This window comes from Symphalangus syndactylus, chromosome 7, assembly GCF_028878055.3.
Source record: "Symphalangus syndactylus isolate Jambi chromosome 7, NHGRI_mSymSyn1-v2.1_pri, whole genome shotgun sequence".
Taxonomy (NCBI): domain Eukaryota; kingdom Metazoa; phylum Chordata; class Mammalia; order Primates; family Hylobatidae; genus Symphalangus; species Symphalangus syndactylus.
Window position 1 is genome coordinate 106,855,073 of NC_072429.2, and position 23,269 is coordinate 106,878,341.

At 39.9% G+C, this 23,269-nt stretch overlaps 1 protein-coding gene across 3 annotated transcripts in view; it reads right to left on the minus strand.

Moving 5' to 3' along the window:
• The window catches only part of RSPO2 (R-spondin 2), a 190,799-nt gene extending 182,588 nt beyond the window's left edge, over positions 1 to 8,211 (minus strand). The window contains exons 1-2 of one of the 3 annotated variants that reach the window (XM_055287057.2): positions 7,713 to 8,211; positions 7,044 to 7,306 (exon numbers count right to left, since the gene is read on the minus strand). In XM_055287057.2, the coding sequence (XP_055143032.1) occupies positions 7,044 to 7,137 (94 nt within the window). In that variant the 5' untranslated portion in view covers positions 7,138 to 7,306; positions 7,713 to 8,211. Of the gene's footprint in view, positions 1 to 7,022; positions 7,307 to 7,712 lie in introns of all 3 variants that reach the window. The other 2 variants (XM_055287054.2, XM_055287056.2) reach the window with 2 other exon arrangements.
• Positions 8,212 to 23,269: the final 15,058 nt, after the last annotated feature.

Here is a 23,269-nt window from a genome sequence, read left to right on the forward strand (position 1 = left end):
TTTCCCTACCCTACCCACAAATCACCTGTCACTTGGAATACTCAATCATTCAAATATCAAACAAGTATACAGATACACAGACACTAGTGTACTCAGAGAAATTCTGAAATAATCAGAAGAGACTTCAGAATGAGTACTGGGCTGGGGATGATTTTATACTTCAGTTTTTTAAAAATTTTTCTTTCAACTATAAAGAATTATAAATAATGAGAATACCCATAATATTTAATCATTCAACGTCAACTATGTGCAAAGAACTTCAATTAAAAAAAACACCATTTCTCATTAAGTCACCAAAATAATTTTAAGGGCAAACAAAAATCTCATATACAATGACTGTTCCACTACATTTTGTGGAGAAAGCACTCTGAAAGGTCTAGTTTGAGGAGTACAAAGATAAATGTACCGTAGTTCTGCCTAAGAGACGCTTAAAATATGATGATACATAAGGCAAGATAACCAGAAGAAAAGGAAAAATAAGAGTCCTTTAAGAATAGCCCAGAAAGCTAAGAAACTATGAGGGAATAATTGATTTTGGCTTTAGAAAGGAAGGCAGAAAATTCCAGGAAAGCTTCACAGAAGCAGTGGCATTTTAGGTGGGCACCACGCACATGCTGAACAGCGCAAGAGCTTGAACACACATGGCATGCCTGGAAACGAAGTTACCTGGGATAGCTTAAGCGAAGTGTGCTTTCAAGGTGGTAGAAGGTTGAAAGCAGGCTGTGGTCAGATGATGGGGAACGCTGACTGCTACAGAAGAGGCTGGTGTTTATTCTGCAGTCAATATGGAGGCCTGGGAGGTTTGGGGTTTATTATGAGAAGTAATATGATCAGATCTGTGGTGGAGAAAAATGGAATGTGGCAGCATTGTAAGGGATGGAGCATCGTAAGTGGATTGAAGTAGATGCTGGAGGATGAGGAGTCTATGAGGGCCTGAGCTAGGAAATACCTTTGGGAATGGAAAGGATGAGATGGATATAAACTCACTAATCCGATATAGTTTAGGCAAGAATAAACTGATACGAGGCAACAGAAAAGTCAAAGGCTATAGCAAGGCTCCCAGCCTTGGCACCCAGAACTCCGTGGATAAAAAAAGAATACAAGCAGAGGAACACATTTGGGAGTGGGCACAGAAGAGAAAGTGAATTGTCAAGTTTGAGTGTGCATGGAATATCTATCCATATTGGCAGTTGTTGGGTGATCTGAGTGTAGGATAATCTGAAGCTAAAAACAAAAGAAAAAAAAAGTAAAATTGAGCCTAGAATTAAAGGACTTTATGTAGAAATGACAGTTCGAGAAACAGGGATGGGTAAAACTCCCCAAGGAAATGAATAAAGGTGAAGAAACACTAGTCTACATTCTCAGTGAGGGAACCAAAGAAGAGAATGGACAGAAAATAGGAGGTAAAACCAGTGTAGTGTCACTAGCCAAAGGAAAGAAGTGATAAGATATCGCCATAGGAACAAGTCCCAGAGAACCGTACCGATGCTGGACTTGGCAATGAGGGGAGTATGACTGGCCATTAAGAAACCCCTTTCTAAAATCTCTGTACCTTCCATTCAATTTCGCTGTGAACCTAAAAGCACTCTAAAAAATAAGTCTAATGTTTATAAACTTTTAGTATTTTTCTTTTTTGTTAATTTCTTTAAAGAAAAGAAAATCTTTTTATTAAACGGGTGAAGGTAGAAGCCAAATAGTAACAGATTGAAGAGTGAATGAAACAGGATTATCAAGCCAGAGAAGGGAAGGGAAGAAGTGAAGGAAAGCAGAAAAGATTGGAAAGCAGTGTGAAGAGGGAGGAAATGAGCAATTTTGGGATTGGAGGAACAGCAGCATGCTTGAAATAAATGTGACTGATCCAGAAGGGTCCTAGAGGAGAGAAGAACAGGTGGAAGGTGGGCTTTGGAAAGAGTAAAAACACTATCCCTACCCAATCTGATTCTCATTCTCTCCCTCCCACCCCCTTTCCCACCCACTCCCATCTTTTCATCTTGTCAAAGAGAAAGATGAAAAGGACTAGAAAAAAATGAGTGAAAATCTTTTAGTTCTGAAATCCCGATCCTCCATAATTATACCATCCTCATCGCTTTCCCTACACACACACCCATACATACAGGTATGCATATATACCTTCCCCAATATATATAATATACATTGTGTATACACTTTAGTATTAATTAGCATGTTATCTATTTATTCTGGATGAACATATGAAAATGTATAAATATAGATACGCAACACTGTCTTCACCTGATCAGCCTTTGATTGCCGCAGTTAATGGAGAAAAAATAAGCTTCATATCATCTTAAATACAGAAATTTTAAAACTTTGTCATCCCAGAGTTTATCACCTCCTTTTAGCAGAGTAGTTATCAAGCTTATATCAAATAAAATCTGTCTGTCCCCTATTTCCTGGACTTGGGATGGATAAGGATACATATTTCCAAAAGAAATAGTTTAAAGGCAGTCAGTTGGAAGGAAAGAAGTACCCTGGATATTCCACAAACTGGCCAGTTTGTCTCTAAATAAGAAGTGGTTTTGCATTAAGGAACTAGAAGTGTCATTTCCAACTTGTGATTTCTGCGAATATTGGATTCTAGCCAAGCTGGATTTTAAAAGCAAATAAAGAACGCCCAGGGCCTAGGGGAATGTCACCTATTCTGAATCACTTCCAAATTTCTGTGGCAAAATAAGATGTTAGTTTGAGCACAGCAACTTTCTGACCTCTCTGTACTGGTAAGACCCTGCCTTAAAAAATTATGCAGTTATGTTGGAAGAGAAAGCAGCCAATCAAAAAAGAGAAAAGAAAAGAACATGTTTATGTTGCAAAGTTAAACATCACTTCAGCTTTTCTGAAATACTTTGGAACTTAAAGTAAGCAAGCGTACAAAATGTGTTTTGAAACTTTTTCATTTAACTGTAGGTTACTATGTTCCATGTGTCATTTTGTATTTTGAAAGAATATCAGGAGAAGTAAACTATTTAGAAAGTCCTTGTAAAAAAAAATCTTTGAATCTCTTCATTAAATTTTTAAGAACACAAACACAAATTAATTTAGCTCTATAAGGTTTAAGAGAAAATATTTGCTTTTTCTGGCCTCAATTACCAGAAACATGCCACAATATTTGTGATAAAACCTTCCTTTTTATGGAAGAAACTATGTCTAATTTTGTGAAACAAGGAGTTATTAGAGGAAGGAGAAGCTGAGGATTCAGTATGGAAAAGGCTACAGCAGGAAACACTAGTCATAGCACGCCCCCTGCCATCAGACCACCAGAAACATGAATTATACATTTGGAAACCTTGCTGCATTGAGAATTTTATCAAGAAGTTTTCATAAATCCCTGGTTAAAATATCACAAGGTATAAAAACAGAATGAGGGAGATATAAGATCAAGTCATTACAGGCCACGCTCGAGAAATTCCAGGAGACCACAATAAAGCTATGATTTGTCTATTCACCTTTCAGTAATTCAGTCTGAAATGTGGCTTACAACCATTCCAAAAAAATGAACGTAATCAAATAACTCCACTTAACATATGAATCAATCATAAGTGGGCTCAAGACCAAGACAGGTAGTAGGGGTTAACGATAGCCAATCATGACTATTTTGAAGGGGGAAACAGGGAGACAAATCTTAATATGTTACATGGAGAGAAAAATAAGAGTTATTAATCAGCTTTTCAAAATGTTGGCATGTGTCTCCCCTCTAAAAGATATTCATTGTCAGTATTTTATTGTGTTTGTGTCTAATTAATTTTTTAAAATTATTACAACCAGGCCCCATTAGTGACTATCAAATGCATTTTGATAATTTTTCAAAATAAGGGGAAGAAAATGTGGTAGGTAGGTAGTGTTATTGTTCGTGGCGATCTCCCCCATTTGAAGTTTTGTCCAAAAGTAGAGACGGCCAAAATTCTATTTTCTCAATCTTCTGGCTATATTTTGAAATAAAATATACCGTTAAATGATATATTTTATCTCCATTCCAAACTGGATGCAATTGATTTTAACTGACTAAATTATCTAATCTCTGCCAAGAATTTTATTTCATTAAGAAAATGATATTATGGAGCATGTGAGATCATAGAGCAGACTAAACATAATGCCAAAGGAGTTCGGAGAATGCTTCACAGTGAAGGTTTGATTATTTGCAGATGGAATATGGAAAAAAAAAAAAAAAAAAAAAAAGAATCAGGTCCCAGGGGTAAGCCTAACCAATCCTGGTACCACTGCCACCTACTTGTAGCACAAAGCCAAGAAAATAACTAATCTTCCAAGCTACAACACCTTTTTTAAAAAAATACCAGTTACTTTTCTTCCTGGAAAATAATATTTAACTGACACTATCCAAAACAAAGGGGAAAAAGGGAAATGTTGGTATCACATAGGCCCTAGCATGTCAACTGTCACTGCTGACATGACTTGGCCAGTAGTCAAGCATTCACTGAGGAACTAATTGAAATCAATCTTTTTGGGCAAAGCCAATTGTTTGTTATGCACAACAATTGGTGCAGGATCAATCAGTGGACATGAGATCAATTAAAACCAGCTTAAGTTTGTGAAGAGGGACAATTCACACAACTTGAGTTAGATCTCTATTCATTTCAATACTCTCACAATGCAATCCTTAAGCTTCCTTGCAAAGTAGAAAAGCTACTATCGCCCTACACTGTCTGGCCAGCCCTTTAAGTAGTTCCACTTTTAATTAAAAACACAGTACACCCTTTGTTGGTACAGATAGTGTGGTCACTTTTAAGGACCACAGTTATTCTAGCCAGAAACTTGGGATTTGTAAAGGGACATCTGTTGAGAAGAAAAAAAATTTTGATTTTTTTTACACCCTTACCAATTTATATGTTCTTGAAAGCATTTGAATTTTATTAAATCGAAAGGTTGATTTGGCATAAGTTACTATTGCACAATTTAGAGTTAGACTGTCAGTGCTTTGGGATGTGGATGGTAATCATTACAAGAGATTTTGCTAAAAGCAAGCTTTGAAATAAATAGGTTCTGCTTCAGATACCTAAGAAGGCATAGGCAGATTCTTAGAGATGGCACTGCAGAGAAGGCATGCAGTATCCCTTCTGGCCGCAGGAGTGCTGTAATGTCCTTTTCCACCAAACAGCATCTCTGCATTAAGTTCTACTAAAACAATATGCTTGGTTCTTCCCCACTCAACCACAATGGGATAGGCAGTGTGGATCAGAAAGCTATCACTGAATTAGCAAGTCATCTAATAAGGATCTGGCAAAGGATTTTAGACATTTCTGTATTTTGCAGACTTCAAGCACTTTAGTTTTTCTAAGTAGACTGCAGCTTTGACTTATAAAAAGAGGAAAAGCCTCTCCAAACACTTTTGACCATAGTGTAATCAAAAATTTCTGGCTCTGCCGAATACGCTAAAGAAAGTACTGGGATTGAGAAAGGAATCAGTCAGAAGGGGAGGAGAGAGGAGATAAAAAGGGACTTTTTCAAGACAAGTATCAATATCAAACGCTCATGGCCTTTGGGAAGAAATTTGTCTCTAGTATTTTTAAGTAGAATAATTTCTGAAAATAAACGATTTCCAAAAGTCAGAAATCGGGGGAGAGGGAGGGAGAGAAGTTGGAGACGGTTTCTTCTTACAAGCCGCAGATACAGAGACAATTGAAGCGCAGGGACTACAGAAGTCGCACACCATCAGTTATTTGGAGCTCTGCGCTCAGGTGGGCCAATCTCTAGCTCTACCCCTAGGTGAGAACAGCTTAACAATGTCCTAAAAAGCCATCAAAAAATAAGGTTCGGAAAGTCCTCCTCAAAATCTGGATGCAGGAGAGGAGGTTCCATACAACGAGTTATAAACAAATCACATCACAGGTCGAGTGAGATGTTTACATCTTGGAGAAAAAGAAAAAGTCAACATTCATGAACATTCATGCGACAAATTCTAATTGCGCAAAAGTCCAAAGTGCCGGATGAAATAGACAGCTCTCACCAGGTCCCTGGGAAGGGGCTGCTGTGCACCCTTCCTGCGCGGGTAATTCGATGTGCGTGTGGTGAGTGGTTTATGTCTAAATCCACCCAGAAAACTGAATCGTGTCTAGCCGCCCTTCTTCTAAAATGCAGTTGGATTGGTTGCATCTCCAGCGGACTCCGAGACAGAAATACGCACTAAATCTGCAGGAAAGCGAGTTCCCCGAAACCTTTCTGGAGGCTTCCACCCGCCTTCTCCGCTACGCACAAGTGATGGAGAGGGAGGGAGTAGTTAAAAAGCCGCAAGTGAATTTCATTGAGAACAGAAGCCTCCACCGGTGTAGCTGCTTTTGCAAAGCAAACGGAGAGAGCAAAGTGGGGCCTGTTTTAAAAACAAACCTCTGGAGGCGAGGACTCCCCAGAAAACCAGAGCGGGAATTGCTGCTCAATTCAGAAAGTTCCCATCTCATCGCAGGTTCCAGAAAAAAGAGATCTATGTTGGCCTTTCTCTGGAAATAGAGGTCATCCCCCTCGACTTGGTACCCCTCCCAAGCTCTGGAATACAGACACACGCTTGGGGACACACACACACCACACACACACTATGCTAGGTCAAGTCCAAAGAGATCTGAGGCCGGGTTTGGGGTGCACGTGGGTGGGGAAGGTAAAACAAATGAGCTACAGGGAAGATGGTTAGGAGGACAGAGAGAAGAACAACAACGACAAAAAAAAAAAAAAAAAAAAATGCATGCCAGATAAAAAATACGTCCTAAAGAGACAAGTTCAGGTGAGGAGGTGGGGCGGCGAACATGAGTGCGGACCGCACGACTTAGCCCTGAGCGCCCGAGTGGCGCCCGGCTCGCCGAGCTCCCAGCGCGTCTCGCTCCGGCTCCCCGCGCCTCTAGAGTACAGAAAACAGAGTGTTCTGTAGAGCTCCGGGGTCCTAAAGGTGGGGAGTGGGGACCCGCAAAAGCTGGGGCGGAGAGCACAGCCCTGCCCATCTGAGCCCCCGGAGCCAGGGCGTGAGTGAGCGCCGCCACACGCCACCCCTGAAGCCCACCACGCACCTTTGGCAGAGAGGGACCCACCTCGCTTACTGCGTCTCCATCGGTTGCCTTGGCAGTGGCTGTAATCCATGCAGTTCAGAATGATGAGGGCAAACGAGAAAAGGCGAAACTGCATCTGGGCGGTCGGGCGGGGGAGAGACGCCTCTCAAAGTCTAGGAACTGGAGGGTTCGCCCAAAGAGCCGGCGCCGGCCGCGCTGCTGGGGAGGACTCAGAGGGAGACTCGCCACTCACCCCCGGGCCGCACCGGTCAGTTCAGCGCGATCAGCATCTCTCCGCCACGAACCTGAGAGACAAGAAGCGAAAACAGGGTGTTGGGAGTGGGGGGGGGGGGGGGGGATGGAGAGAGCTCCGGAGAGGCAACTGCGCCTTCGCGCGTCCCAATTTAAAGAAGAGAGGGAAGGAGGAAGCGAACCCACTGCCTAGCACGAGCCGCGAAGAGGCTTAATCCAGAGCGGGCAGCTGCGGAAGAGTTGGAGAGGAAGGTGATTATAATCAGTGAATTAGCAACCTCTGCCGAGCCCTAAGCTCCGACCTGGGGTCATAAGGCGTTGTGTGGGCGCCTCGGGTAAAGGAAAGAACTCTAAAGGCACTGAGAACACAGGGCTAAAAGAACGCTCTCAGGCCATTTGGAGCCCACGGCGGTGTACCCAAGCGCCGCAGCTGCCGCTGCCTTGGTGTGGGTTGCCTACCGTGCGCACTTCTCGGGCGGCGCGGCCTCCCTAGGCGCGGTGCTCTATCCCGGGCTCGGGAAGCGAGCCGCTTGGTTAGCACGTGGGCTGGGGAAAAGTTTGCCGAGACCGGCTGGGAGCGCCTGGCAGCTCTGGAATTCCAGCGGCCGCCGCGGGGTTGGCGACGCCGGGCAGAAGCGCGGAGCGGCGGGTGCAGCCACTGGGATGCCCCGTCCCCTCCCGCGAGCGCGGTCCCCGGGCAAGGGGTGCGCCCGCTCTCACTCTCTGCGTCCCTAACCAATTGTGTCGCTTCCTGCGCTTTCTCCACGGTCACTTCACAGCTAAGATTTCTTTCTTTCCGAGCTGTAGAAGGCAGAACGCTCTCGGGAGGACGAAGTGATCCGAAGGGATGTGGCGAGCGCACTTTCCGATGGAGATGCAGACCGGCTGAGGCTCGGGATGCTTCTATAAGTAGGTGGTGCTGTGGTCCAAGGCATCTAAGTCTAGGCTGCCTCGGAGTTCCTGGGTCCTAAAGCCAGAAACGTCCCGGTTTCCCTGAGGTCCTAAAGAACGTTGACAGCCAACAGCGCGCCTAACTTGGAGCGAATCCTCTTCGGGCTTTCCAAAGTGCGGAGGATAGATAAAGAGTAGCTGGGGAGACGCCCCCTGACCTTGCTGGGTCCCAGAACCCGGCTGCTCACCCCCAAGGAGTCCTCTCCAGCGCTCTAGGGTCAGTTCCAACCTCAGCGCCAACCTTTCTGCAGGAGATCTGACTGAAGGACTGATGACTCCCTTTAAACTTTTGCAATATGCCACACCTCTGCCACTTTTTAATTTACATCTTGTCTATGTTTTGCAGGAAGGTATGTTAGCCGGCTGAAATTATTCATAAAACGCGCCCCCATTTTGAGGAGTGAAATGGGTATTCCCAATAGCTTTTGCTCATCCTCAGAACTGTTACTTAATTTGTTTCTTCTCCAATAAAACAAAAACCTGTGATCCGTTACCTGAAGTACTGAAGAAGTTGGGTCCTTTAAAAATAATTTTAAAAAGTTCACTTCCCACTAAAGTATTTTTCATTCTTAATCCTCCTCTCTCCTCCTCTCATTTCCAAAGGCTCCTGAATTAAACTTTTAGGTGCTTTGGGTTTGGAGAAAATATTCTGTTTAACAAAGTGTTACATTAAATAGACTTGATGCCGTCCAATTTCATTCTGGTGAAATCTGTCCTGCATTCACTACTGTAGGAAAAAATGTATTTATTCCTTAAGTAAAATATAAGAATTTATGCCACTAACCGTGGCAGTATGAATGTCTATAGATATGCCCACAGTTACCGTATTATTATGATAGCATTTTATACTATTTAAATTCCCTTTTCTATTCCTTCAGTTTCAGAAGATGTTCAGAAATTCATGACTTAAAAGACAATCATATAAAAAGAATATTGCAATACTCATTTATTAACTATTCCATTATTGCCTATTCATAACTATTTTACAGACTCACTTTTACATAGCGGTATTTATGTGCTAAGAATTTCAGCAGTATGCCTTTGATGCATGCCTGAGAACACCCAAGTAAATCTGAGTTTAGGTCATTGGTCCCATTTCATAGATAAGAAAATCCATGCCTGAGACTGGCCCACAGGGCACAAATAGCGTTCACAAAACACATTTCAGAAACAGTGGATCTGTTTCTTGACTTTTGTGCCTTTGATTTTTATCACAGAATTTGGAAACAAATGGAAACATTTCAGTGTAGGGAGTGGCCCCAGTGTTTGGCATAACTTGATACTTCTTGATCATCTTGATATGCTGCTGAATGTCTCTTCAGCACCATAAATACTACTTCTTTCCAAATATAGTCATATATGCACACAACAAATGAATTATACTTATAAAGGAGTTAAATCTATGGGAGAAAGGAAGTCTTCCCTAAGTAAGCCCCCCTGCCTCCTTGCAAAGCTTTGAGATCCATTCAAGATCAGTGGTCATCAGTGTCCTTTAAAATATTTAAAGGCAAAAGTAAACACAAGACCAAGCAGATGTAGCACTGCCATTAATCACCTGGGTCACTTTGGGCAATTTTCTTGGTCTCAGTTTCCTTGGCAGTATTTTTAGTAAATCTGTCCAAGGTCTCTTTCACTTCTACATCTTCTGGTTTACAATCAATTTTCTATTTTTACTAGGAAGTTTGCTGTGGTATCTAACCAGTGTAAGGGCAAACTCATCAGTGATGGGTTCTTTGTGTAGAAAGAAGAGGGTTAGCCACTGCCTTCCTTAGTTAAATTTACAGACCACTTTCACCCTTATCCCTTCAAAGACAACTTTCCATAATTTTAATTTTAATCCTTTATGTTGTACAGTTAGTGCATTTTTAGCCAGAGATGCTTTTCAGTTTAGTGAACCCCCAGATTCAGTTCATGAGGAAGGATTTTGACAGTACCACTTCTGTAGAAAATTGGTTAATGTGTTTAGTAAGAAAAGAATAGGCTCTGGAAGAAAGGAAAATTCTTAATTCCTTCTTTTGCTCCCTCCTGGTCTATCTCCGCCTCTTAAAAGACACCAGTGAACCTTAAAACTCTGTCAGACTTAGTTCTTGGGGTACTTGGAGTCTCACACTTAATCACTTTGGGGCTAATTTGTTGATAATGCAGACCTTTTTTTTACATGCACTGAATATTTTTCCTGACTTCAAAATCCCAGGAATGTTCTTGCTACTAAAAAATACAACCCTAACGGATCCTAGACTATCATTAACTTTAATCCCATATCTCTGCTTCCTTTCATTTCTAAACTCAGAATGTGGTGTTGTTGAGGCTCACAGCTCACAGTTTCTCCATCTTGGAGACTCAATGGACTTTTTCTTCAAACTGAGTTTATATAGTGGTTTCATTAAACTGGCTTTGTAAATAGACTTGTGCCTGAGTTCTGTTTACAGAGAAGTATACTGAGGAGGTTGACTCTATACCATTCATTGGTGATAGGGAAAGTTAACTGAGGGCAGAAGTGGGGGATGATGTTATAGATAGGAGATAACTTCGGTATTTTATTTTTTGACTTGTAATTCATTCATACAACTCAAAATTCAATCCTTACAAAACAGCGTAACAGGGCAAAGTCTCTCCTACCTCCTTCTCTCAGGAATCCAGTTCTTCTTAGAGTCAATCAGTTATTCTTTTTCAAGTGTTCAAGGTTTTTGGTATACTTCAGGAGATGTTTGGTGCTTATCAAACGAGTAACTTGATAATCTTTTTGCTTATCAAGCAAGGAAAGAAGGAAGAATGTATTATATATTTGTACATGCACATATATAGGCCTATATATAATATGTGCATATACATATATATAATACAATCTTCCTTCTCTGTTTTATAATATATTCTTCCTCTCTTTTATGCAATTAGTAGAATAGTGTATTCACTAATCTGTACCTTGAGGTTTTTTTTTTTTTTTTTTGAGATGGAGTCTTGCTCTGTCACCAGGCTGGAGTGCAGTGGCATGATCTGGGCTCACTGTAACCTCCGACTCCCTGGTTCAAGCGATTCTCCTGCCTCAGCCTCCCAAGTAGCTGCGATTACAGGCACACGCGACCACACCCAGCTAATTTTTGTATTTTTAGCAAAGACGAGGTTTCACCGTTTTAGCCAGGATGGTCTTGATCTCCAGACCTCGTGATCCTCCTGCCTCAGCCTCCCAAAGTGCTGGGATTACAGGCGTGAGCCACCATGGCATCAGTTCATAGAGAACTGTCCTGTTCTTTTTATACAGTCACATATTGTTTCATTGTATGGCTGTATTTAGCCAGCCTCCCTACCAATAGACATTTAGATTGTTTTCATACTTTTTATATCTTAAGCAATGCTTCAATTAACTTTTTCATGTGTCATTTTACCTTTCCATTATAAATTCTTAAAAGTAGAAAAGTTGAATCAAACAGTTGGATATACGTGTGTGTGTTCTGCAAATTGCCTTTCACAAAGTTTCTTTCATATTACACCATGTGAAAATGCCTATCTCTAGATGCCGACCAACACTTTTTGACTTTTGACACTTGTAGGCAAAAAGTCGTATCTCAATAAAGTGTTAATTTGTATTTCTTTTCTTTTAAATGAAATTTTGTGTGTCTTTAGTATGCCCAATCCATTTGTATTTTCTTTTCCATGAACTCTCTGAAGATATAATTTGCCTATTTTTCTATTGTGTTCTTGGTCATTTGTTTTTGTTTGTAGAATTTGCATGTATTGATATATATTGTCTTTTGTGATTTGAGTTGCATATTTTTCCAAGTTTCTTATTTATCTTTTGACTTTGTTTTTGATGTATACTAATATGTAAAAAAATTGTAAATACTTTTACACAGTGCAGTTTGCCAGTCTTATCTTTTATAGCTTCTCTGCGTTATACTTGAAAAAGCTCTTCCTTGCTGTTGATGACAAACCCACAGCCAATATCATCCTGAATGGGCAAAAGCTGGAAGCATTGCCTTTGAAAACCAGCACAAGACAAGGATGCCCTCTCTCACCACTCCTATTCAACATAGTATTGGAAATTCTGGCCAGGGCAATCAGGCAAGAGAAATAAATAAAGCATATTCAAATAGGAGGAGAGGAAGTCAAATTGTCTCTGTCTGCAGATGACATGATCCTATATTTAGAAAACCCCATTGTCTCGGCCCAAAATCTCCTTAAGCTGATAAGTAACTTCAGCAAAATCTCAGGATACAAAATAAATGTGCAAAAATCACAAGCATTCCTATACAACAATAATAGGCAAACAGAGAGCCAAATCATGAGAGAACTCCCGTTCACAATTGCTACAAAGAGAATAAAATACCTAGGAATACAACTGACAAGGGATGTGAAGGACCTCTTCAAGGAGAACTACAAATCACTGCTCAAGGAAATCAGAGAGGACACAAAGAAATGGAAAAAACATTCCATGCTGATGGATAGGAAGAATCAATATCATGATAATGGCCATACTGCCCAAAGTAATTTATAGATTCAATGCTATCCCCATCAAGCTACCATTGACTTTCTTCACAGAATTAGGAAAAACTACTTTAAATTTCATATGGAACCAAAAAAAAGAGCCCATATGGCCAAGACAATCCTAAGCAAAAAGAACAAAGCTGGAGGCATCATGCTACCTGACTTCAGACTATACTACAAGGCTACAGTAACCAAAACAGCATGGTACTGGTATCAAAACAGATATATAGACCAATGGAACAGAACAGAGGCCTCAGAAATAAGGCCACACATCTACAACCATATGATCTTTGACAAATCTGACAAAAGCAATGGGGAAAGGATTCCCTATTTAATAAATTGTGTTGGAAAACTGGGTAGCCACAGGCAGAAAACTGAAACTGGACCCCTTTCGTACACCTTATAGAAAAGTTAACTCAAGATGAATTAAAGACTTAAACATAAGATCTAAAACCATAAAAACCTTAGAAGAAAACCTAGGCAATACCATTCAGGACATAGGCATGGGTAAAGAATTCATGACTAAAACACCAAAAGCAATGGCAACAAAAGCCAAAATTGACAAATGGGATCTAATTAAACTAAAAAGCTTCTGCACAACAAAAGAAACTATCATCAGAGTGAACAGGCAACCTACAGAATGAGAGAAAATTTTTGCAATCTATCCATCTAACTAAGGGCAAATATCCAGAATCTACAAAGAACTTAAACAAATTTACAAGAAAAAAACAACCCCATCAAAAAGTGGGCAAAGGATACGAACAGACCCTTCTCAACACAAGACATTTATGCAGCCAACAAACGTATGAAAAAAAGCTCATTATCGCTGGTCATTAGAGAAATGCAAATCAAAACCACAATGAGATACCATCTCATGCCAGTTAGAATGGTGTTCATTAAAAAGTCAGGAAACAACAGACCCTGGAGAGGATGTGGAGAAATAGGAACGCTTTTACATTGTTGGTGAGAGTGTAAATTAGTTCAACCATTGTGGAAGACAGTGTGGTGATTCCTCAAGGGTCTAGAACCAGAAATACCATTTGACTCACCAATCTCATTACTGGGTATATACCCAAATAATTATAAATCGTTCCACTATTAAGACACATGCACACATATGTTTATTGTGGCACTATTGACAACAGCAAAGACTTGGAACCAACCCAAATGTCCATCAGTGATAGACTGGATAAAGAAAATGTGGCACATATACACCATGGAATACTATGCAGCCATAAAAAAGGAAGAGTTCATGTCCTTTGCAGGGACATGGTTGAAGCTGGAAACCATCATTCTCAGCAAACTAACACAGGAACAGAAAACCAAACACCGCATGTTCTCACTTATAAGTGGGTGTTGAACAATGAGAAGGCATGGACACAGGGAGGGGAATATCACACACCAGGGCCTGTCGGAGGCTTGGGGGCTAGGGGAGGGATAGCATTAGGAGAAATACCTAATGTAGATGATGGGTTGATGGGTGCAGCAAACCACCATGGCACATGTATACCTATGTGACAAACCTGCACATTCTGCATGTGTATCCCAGAACTTAAAGTATAATTTTAAAAAAGAGAAAGAAAAAGCTCTTCCTTGTGCCATTCTTTTTAGATTATCATTTAGGAATTTTCTAATGTATTTTTTCAATGTTAACACCGATAGGATGCTAGTGATTTTATGATTGTACAGTGTGGGCTACAGTAGAATAGATTTAAAGTTTTCTGAATCTTTCATAAGCATTTATGCTTATAGATTTGGTTGACTTTGGCACTGATTCTTGTTTTCATTAGCTAATTGATTTAGAGTTCTCTTATCTTTTATGTTATCTGATATTCGTTCTCAGATTTAAAATTTCTCACAATCTTTTTATTCATTGTTGATATTTGTTGTATGTACTCTTCCAGTGTAGAATTTATCCTTTAATTGCTTTGGAACAAATTATGGCATTTTTGCCATTGTGCTACTATTGATAGTTTTTTCCTGTTAAATATAAGCAGAAAGTCTGTTTCGCTAGTTGCATGTGATAGCCCATGTTCGTTTATTATATTTTGTATGAAGTAATTATATTAATATGAAAGGTCGTCAGCAAGCTCACTGACCAGTCCTTATCTAGGCTAATTTGTTGTTTTAAAAAGCCACATCATAATCACTTATTTAACATTTTAAAAATGTGTAAATATTTGACTCCTCCAAATGTTAATATCATCTTCTGCCATTTGAGAACTCGTCTGTGGACTGATGTGATGAAGCCTATTTCTCATTTTGTGCTTCATCCCCATGGAAGAAATCCAGGAGGCAGCTTTGTTGACTTCAAAGGAAGTCCAACACAGACCAGCTCAAAAGAGAAAACTCAAGATCTGACCTGAAGTTTTCAAATAATTTTCCTTATTTAATTTTGTGTGCCCTGAACTCTTTTGAACTAAAGTAATATGGGTCATTTCCATTCTTTGTGGTGTGAATGTGGTTGCTAGAAGGAACTATTACTCTACACAATTAACAAGAGATTCTCAGTTTTCTTAAAAATCTGGCTAAGTTTTCATTAAATGAATAGAAGGTCTGCTTTTACTGTATTCGTGGACACTCAGCTTGCTATGCTAATAGAAGTAAACAATAGAACAGGTAATTCCTAAAGGCAGGAAATATCCTCCTCTGAAGTTTTTTCTGTACTGGTATCCAAAATAGATATGCCTCCCCTAATCATTCCATTTGTCTTTAACTTACAGTTGTAATGAATTGTGTTACTGCTCAAGAACAAATTTGTCAGCCACCCTCAGCAAATGAACAAAAATTTATGTCACACATTTTATGTACTAGTTTTATTTCTTGCTCCATTTTAAATTTCTAGCCTTATTTTCCCTTTCCCACATTTTCCTCAGCTATTTGCAATGTATTTTACTTTGCTACTTCGCGGTATCACATGCATCTCTAGAAGCCCTTTTAACCTTGGAACAGTGTGGAAAAATTTTGTTACAGATAAAAGAAAAAATATATACACAGGTCAGAGAACAAATGTGGGAATTCTTCTAGTTGCTAAACATGTCTATGCTAACTATTCACTCCAAAAGTGAAGAAATAAACATGGGGTAGGTTTGGGGATCAACTAAGCCCACTAGGGCATAGGCTCAAGCCAATAGTCCAGAAATCATCCAGTCTTCATAAGCCTCTCTAATATTGTGAATCACAATGACATTTTGGGCATTAAGAAACTAAGGTCAGTTTAGAATTAATGTCCAGTCATCCCCAAAGGTCCAGTTAGTTCCCCTTCCCACAAACACAGTCATCTGAGTAAATGGACTGAGGTCCTATTGTGGAAGACCAGGAAGAAGATTTACAGTGAGGATGCTGGTTCCAGAGACTTGACCTGTTCATTCAACTAGCTCTGGGGCTATGAACTGGCTCAAGTCTGGAACTGGTTAAGGAGCTGTGGCTCTCTGTTGCAGTGACTCAAGTGATACCTCTGTTAGCCAGAAAGGAAATACTTCTGCTATACAAATCAAGAAAGGCATTAGTAAACTGCTCATCTATTTCAGTCCTAGAGAAAAAAATAAGTTATAAATACCAGCTACAGGCCGGGTGCAGTGGTTCATGCCTGTAATCCCAGCACTTTGGGAGGCTGAGGTTGGTGGATCACCTGAGGCCAGGAGTTCGAGACCAGCCTGGCCAACATAGTGAAATCCAGTCTCTACTAAAAATACAAAAATTAGCCAGGTGTGGTGGTATGTGCCTGTAGTCCCAGCTACTTGGAAGGCTGAGGCTGGAGAATCGCTTGAACCCGGGAGGCAGAGGTTGCAGTGAGCCAAGATCGCGCCACTGCACTCCAGCCTGGGCGACAAAGTGAGACTCTGTCTCAAAATAAATAAATAAATACCAGCTACAATCATATGACTAGTTGCAAAACACAGACTATAGTAGTTATAAGTATTTCCTCCTTGATTTAAAATGAATATCAAATATCAATATTTTTCATCTCATGTTCCTCTATTATCTAACATAAGACATGTTAACTGTAGTTAACCTTATATCTCAGTATTTAAACTATAGAATATGAAATAGCAAGTGTGACTCAGATAAAAGAATGAATATTACCCCAGGATGAATAAATGGGCATGTGAGACTTTGTGTATTTCCTTTTGGGAAGAAAGTCAGTATGTTTTTGTGTGGATAAGTATGACATGTTATGTGGAAGCGCAAATTTGAGAATTAAATGTGGTTAAAAGAGGCATGGGTTGGGTGCCAGACTGTCAAGGGATGGACTGTTGTGATTTACAGTGTGCCCCCTGGGGTCAGTTGGGAATTGTATTTCCCAAAGCCCCTGCTGTATAACGATTTTGTGTTAGAGTTGGATAAAGGAGGAATTACATGAAGTTTGGTGGGGTAGAGATGCAAAAATAAAACAGTTGTTAAGCCTTTCAGAAAGTCTTTTCACAGTAAGATAATGAGGGACACAGCAGAGGTCTACAGCCAGTATCAGCTTGTAACTCATTCTCTGCATGATGTCTAGCTCTTCCTCCTGACTAATGGCCCTGGGGACCTCAGAGAAAGCCCAGGCCCACCACCATCTAATTATAGAGTCAATATCTTTCCAAAGACCTCTCCAAAAATTTCTCTGTCGCCATCACACTATGGCGGCTGGGCATGCTTGGCTTCTCAGACATGTTAGTGGCTCCTCTGATCCTCCCGTTCCCTTTTCAGAACTTTACTTCCTCAGCTGTAAGATCTCGTTCCTATCGTAAATCCATTATTTATAACCCCCAGTGACTCTGTTCCCCTGACTGAATCATGATGGACACAAATATTATATATTGATTTCTCCCGCTTCTTCCCTATCCACCCTCCTCCCATTCTTCAAATATGGTTAGATCAATATTAAGTGGTTCTATTATTATGACTAAATATGTTATTCAGAGCTGAGTCATGTAGGAAACTGTGACTACAGTTACTTTTCTGGCAACTTTTTGTTTTCTCTGGAATTATCATCACCTGGTTTTCTCCTTTGCAGAGTTTTTTTTTTACCAGAAATTCAACCCAAACTTTCTTCAGGTCATTTTAATTACCTCTTAATATGTTCATTCATACCACGTAGGCCATCAATTTCATCTTCTTAACATCCCTTTTAAAGCTCTAGCATGCTTCAGCTAGACTAGTTCACCTTTGTGCCTGATACACAGTTTTCATTCTGGGATGTCCCGTCACCATCTTCCTAAGGATTCCCTTTCTCTCTCACCTCTGGTGGACTTTGTTTCCTGTGTCTCATATCTTCCTTTTTCCTAATCGTTTTTTGTGGTGAAGAATATTATCCAAGAGTTTCCTAAAAATTTTGCATATGGATAAATATTTTGAAATTTTGCACATTCAAAATATGTCCCTATTCTACCCTCACAACTGATTGTTTGACTGTATAAAATTCAAGATTGAAATCATTCTCCTTCAGTGTTTTGAAGGCATTTCTTCATGGCTTTTTACCTTCCAATATTGCTTGGCAGAAGGCAAAAACCACTCTAATTACTGACTCTCTTTTATGTTCCTTGTCACAGAAGCTTAGAGGCCTGAAATTTCACTAAAAGTACTTAGGTGTGGATCTTTTTTCATTGACTTTGCTGGAAGTTTGATGACCTTTTACATCTGCAAATTTATGTCTTTCCAGTCTTGAAATATTCTTGAGTTGTTTTGTGGATGATTTTTCTCCCCTTCATTTTCTTGCCTCTTTTTTTTTTTTTTTTTTTTTGAACACCTATTGTTCAAATACTGGACTGTATAGAATGGTCCTCTAATTTTTCTACACTTTCTCTCCTATTTTTCAACTCTTTGTCTCTTTTTCTCTAAGTCTTGGAATATTCTCTCAATTTTATCCTCCAAATCTTCTAATGCATTTTTCATTGCTTTTCTCATTTTGTTAAAATGCAAGAGGTCTCTTTTTCTTTATACAAATTTCTCTTCTGTATGTTAGTCTGTTTCTTCCAAGCTGCTTTTCTCTGTATTTGTGTCTTTACCTTTCATCTTTAAGGATTTGAGGATTTTCTTGATATGTGGTAATCCTTAGATATTTGCTTATATTTAGAAGTGAGATAAAAGGCTGATTAATAACTCATCACACTTGGGTGATGCTTTTCAACTTGAGCTTTACCATATGGTAAAAATGTACCATAAGTAAACTGACTGAGAAATTTATTAGGGGAATCCAAATATAATTTATTTAATTGTTTTCACCGGTTGGTCAGATTTCCCAGAGAAAAGTTTGCCAGGATTCTTCCAAAAGGGTAACTTCTGGAGGAACAGGGAGGGTTGGGGGTGGATAGTGATTGTTTTCTCTTTTATTCTTCTTTTCCTTGTAGACTCTTCCCCTTTTGAAAAAAAAAAAAAAGTATTTTGCTGAAGATTTAATGGAGTTTCTAGAAAGAGCAAAAGTAGAAGCATGAAAGTCTGTTCTATTGTTGTTTTTCTTCATGTGTTTTGCCTTTTTTCATTCAACAAATATTTAATGATGTCCTTTATATTGACATTGTTAGGGTGCTAAGGATACAGCAGTGAGAAAGGAAGACAAGATCTTTCCCCTTATGAAACTTACATCCCAACTGAGAAGAGTTAAAAAATAAAAAGTAAATAAATAAACAATAGATTGTCTTTGACCTTCAAGGTTTTTATTTTATTTTAGTACTTTTTATTCTGTCTGATACAATATTTAAAACCCCCAAATAGCCATTACCAAATATCATCAGTTACTTAAAATTTACTTCTTTCCTTTATCATTTACTTTATAGCTATGCATTTGAAAAATATAAACCATTGATGAGTAAACTTTAAACATGGTCTGTTACTCTTAAATACTTCAGTGTACACTTCCTGAGACAGTAACACCTACTTAAATAGCCTCAATATTATGAAAATTAGAAAACTTAATATTGATGTAACATTATTATCTAATCCAAAGTCTATATTCAAACATTCTGAGCTGTCCAATATGTCCAATAAGTTACAAACTTGTTCTCCAAACCAGGATTGAGTCAAGAATTATATACTATACCAGTTGTCATGCTTGTTTGTCCCCTTTAGCCTAGAACTGTTCTTCAGGCTTACTTTGTCATTCATGTCCTTGATGTTTTTCAAAAGCACAGTTCATTTTTTCCAGTGTCCTTTAGTTTGGCTTCTGATGTTTCTTCATAACTAGATTGAGCTTATGCTTTCTTTAGGAGAAATGCTGTGGAATTGATGTGGTATTTGCCATAGGACATCACATCAAAAGGAACATGATGTTGGTCTGTCCCATCATGTCAAGAAGAAGAGGACGTCGATCTGTTCCACTACCCAGTACATGGTTAAGATGTTGTCTGTCGGCACCTGGAAAATCGGGTCACTCCCACCCTAATACTGCGATTTTCCAATGGGCTTAAAAAATGGCACACTAGGAGATTATATCCTGCACCTGGCTCAGAGGGTCCTACGCCCACGGAGTCTCACTGATTGCTAGCACAGCAGTCTGAAATCAAACTGCAAGGCAGCAGCAAGGCTGGAGGAGGGGTGCCTGCCATTGCCCAGGCTTGATTAGGTAAACAAAGCAGCCAGGAAGCTTGAACTGGGTGGAGCCCACCATAGCTCAAGGAGGCCTGCTTGCCTCTGTAGGTTCCACCTCTGGGGGCAGGGCACAGACAAACAAAAAGAGAGCAGTAATCTCTGCAGAGTTAAATATCCCTGTCTCACAGCTTTGAAGAGAGTAGTGGTTCTCCCAGCACGCAGCTGGAGATCTGAGAATGGGCAGACTGCCTCCTCAAGTGGGTCCCTGACCCCCAAGCAGCCGAACTGGGAGGCACCCCTTGTAGGGGCAGAGTGACACCTCACACGGCCAGGTACTCCTCTGAGACAAAACTTCCAGAGGAACAATCAGGCAGCAGTGTTTGCGGATCACCAATATCCGCTGTTCTACAGCAACCACTGTTCTGCAGCCACCGATGCTGGTACCCAGACAAACAGGGTCTGGAGTGGACCTCTAGCAAACTCCAACAGACCTGCAGCTGAGGGTCCTGTCTGGTAGAAGGAAAATTAACAAACAGAAAGCACATCCACACCAAAAACCCATCTGTACAACATCATCGTCAAAGACCAAAAGTAGATAAAATCACAAAGATGGGGAAAAAACAGAGCAGAAAAACTGGAAACACTAAAAACCAGAGCACCTCTCCTCCTCCAAAGGAACGCAGCTCCTCACCAGCAATGGAACAAAGCTGGACGGAGAATGACTTTGACGAGCTGACAGAAGAAGGCTTCAGACGATCAAACTACTCCGAGCTACAGGAGGAAATTCAAACCAATGGCAAAGAAGTTAAAAACTTTATAAAAATTAGATGAATGGATACCTAGAATAATCAATGCAGAGAAGTCCTTAAAGGAGCTGATGGAGCTGAAAGCCAAGGCTCGAGAACTACGTGAAGAATGCAGAAGCCTCAGTAGCCGATGCGATCAACTGGAAGAAAGCGTATCAGTGATGGAAGATGAAATGAATGAATGAAGCGAGAAGGGAAGTTTAGAGAAAAAAGAATAAAAAGAAACAAACAAAGCCTAGAAGAAATATGGGACTATGTGAAAATACCAAAACTATGTCTGATTGGTGTACCTGAAAGTGACGGGGAGAATGGAACCAAGTTGGAAAACACTCTACAGGATATTATCCAGGAGAACTTCCCCAATCTAGCAAGGCAGGCCAACATTCAAATTCAGGAAATACAGAGAACGCCACAAAGATACTCCTCGAGAAGAGCAACCCCAAGACACATAATTGTCAGATTCACCAAAGTTGAAATGAAGGAAAAAATGTTAAGGGCAGCCAGAGAGAAAGGTCGGGTTACCCACAAAGGGAAGCCCATCAGACTAACAGCTGATCTCTCGGCAGAAACTCTACAAGTCAGAAGAAAGTGGGGGCCAATATGCAACATTCTTAAAGGAAAGAATTTTCAACCCAGAATTTCATATCCAGCCAAACTAATCTGCATAAGTGAAGGAGAAATAAAATACTTTACAGACAAGCAAATGCTGAGAGATTTTGTCACCACCAGGCCTGCCCTACAAGAGCTCCCGAAGGAAGCACTAAACATGGAAAGGAACAACCGGTACCAGCCACTGCGAAAACATGCCAAAATGTAAAGACCATCGAGGCTAGGAAGAAACTGCATCAACTAACGAGCAAAATAACCAGCTAACATCATAATGACAGGACCAAATTCACACATAACAATGTTAACTTTAAATGTAAATGGGCTAAATGCTCCAATTAAAAGACACAGACAGGCAAATTGGATAAAGAGTCAAGACCCATCAGTGTGCTGTATTCAGGAAACCCATCTTACATGCAGAGACACATGTAGGCTCAAAATAAAGGGATGGAGGAAGATCTACCAAGCAAATGGAAAACAAAAAAAGGCAGGGGTTGCAATCCTAGTCTCTGATAAAACAGACTTTAAACCAACAAAGATCAAAAGAGACAAAGAAGGCTATTACATAATGGTAAAGGGATCAATTTGACAAGAAGAGCTAACTATCCTAAATATATATGCACCCAACACAGGAGCACCCAGATTCATAAAGCAAGTCCTCAGTGACCTACAAAAAGACTTAGACTCCCACACAATAATAATGGGACACTTTAACAGCCCACTGTCAACATTAGACAGATCAAAGAGACAGAAAGTTAACAAGGATATCCAGGAATGGAACTCAGCTCTGCACCAAGCAGATCTAGGAGACATCTACAGAACTCTCCACCCCAAATCAACAGGATATACATTTTTTTCAGCACCACATCACACTTATTCCAAAATTGACCACATAGTTGCAAGTAAAGCACTCCTCAGCAAATGTAAAAGAACAGAAATTATAACAAACTGTCTCTCAGACCACAGTGCAATCAAACTAGAACTCAGGATTAAGAAACTCACTCAAAACTGCTCAACTACATGGAAACTAAACAACCTGCTCCTGAATGACTACTGGGTACATAACGAAATGAAGGCAGAAATAAAGATGTTCTTGAAACCAAAGAGAACAAAGACACAACACACCAGAATCTCTGGGACACATTCAAAGCAGTGTGTAGAGGGAAATTTATAGCACTAAATGCCCACAAGAGAAAGCAGGAAATATCTAAAATTGACACCCTAACATCACAATTAAAAGAACTAGAAAATCAAGAGCAAACACATTCAAAAGCTAGCAGAAGGCAAGAAATAACTAAAATCAGAGCAGAACTGAAGGAAATAGAGACACAAAAAACCCTTCAAAAAATTAATGAATCCAGGAGCTGGTTTTTTGAAAACATCAACAAAATTGATAGATTGCTAGCAAGACTAATAAAGAAGAAAAGAGAGAAGAATCAAATAGACACAATAAAAAATGATAAAGGGGATATCACCACTGATCCCACAGAAATACAAACTACCATCAGAGAATACTACAAACACCTCTACGCAAATAAACTAGAAAATCTAGAAGAAATGGATAAATTCCTCGACACACACACCCTCCCAAGACTAAACCAGGAAGAAGTTGAATCTCTGAATAGACCAATAACAGGCTCTGAAATCGTAGCAATAATCAAT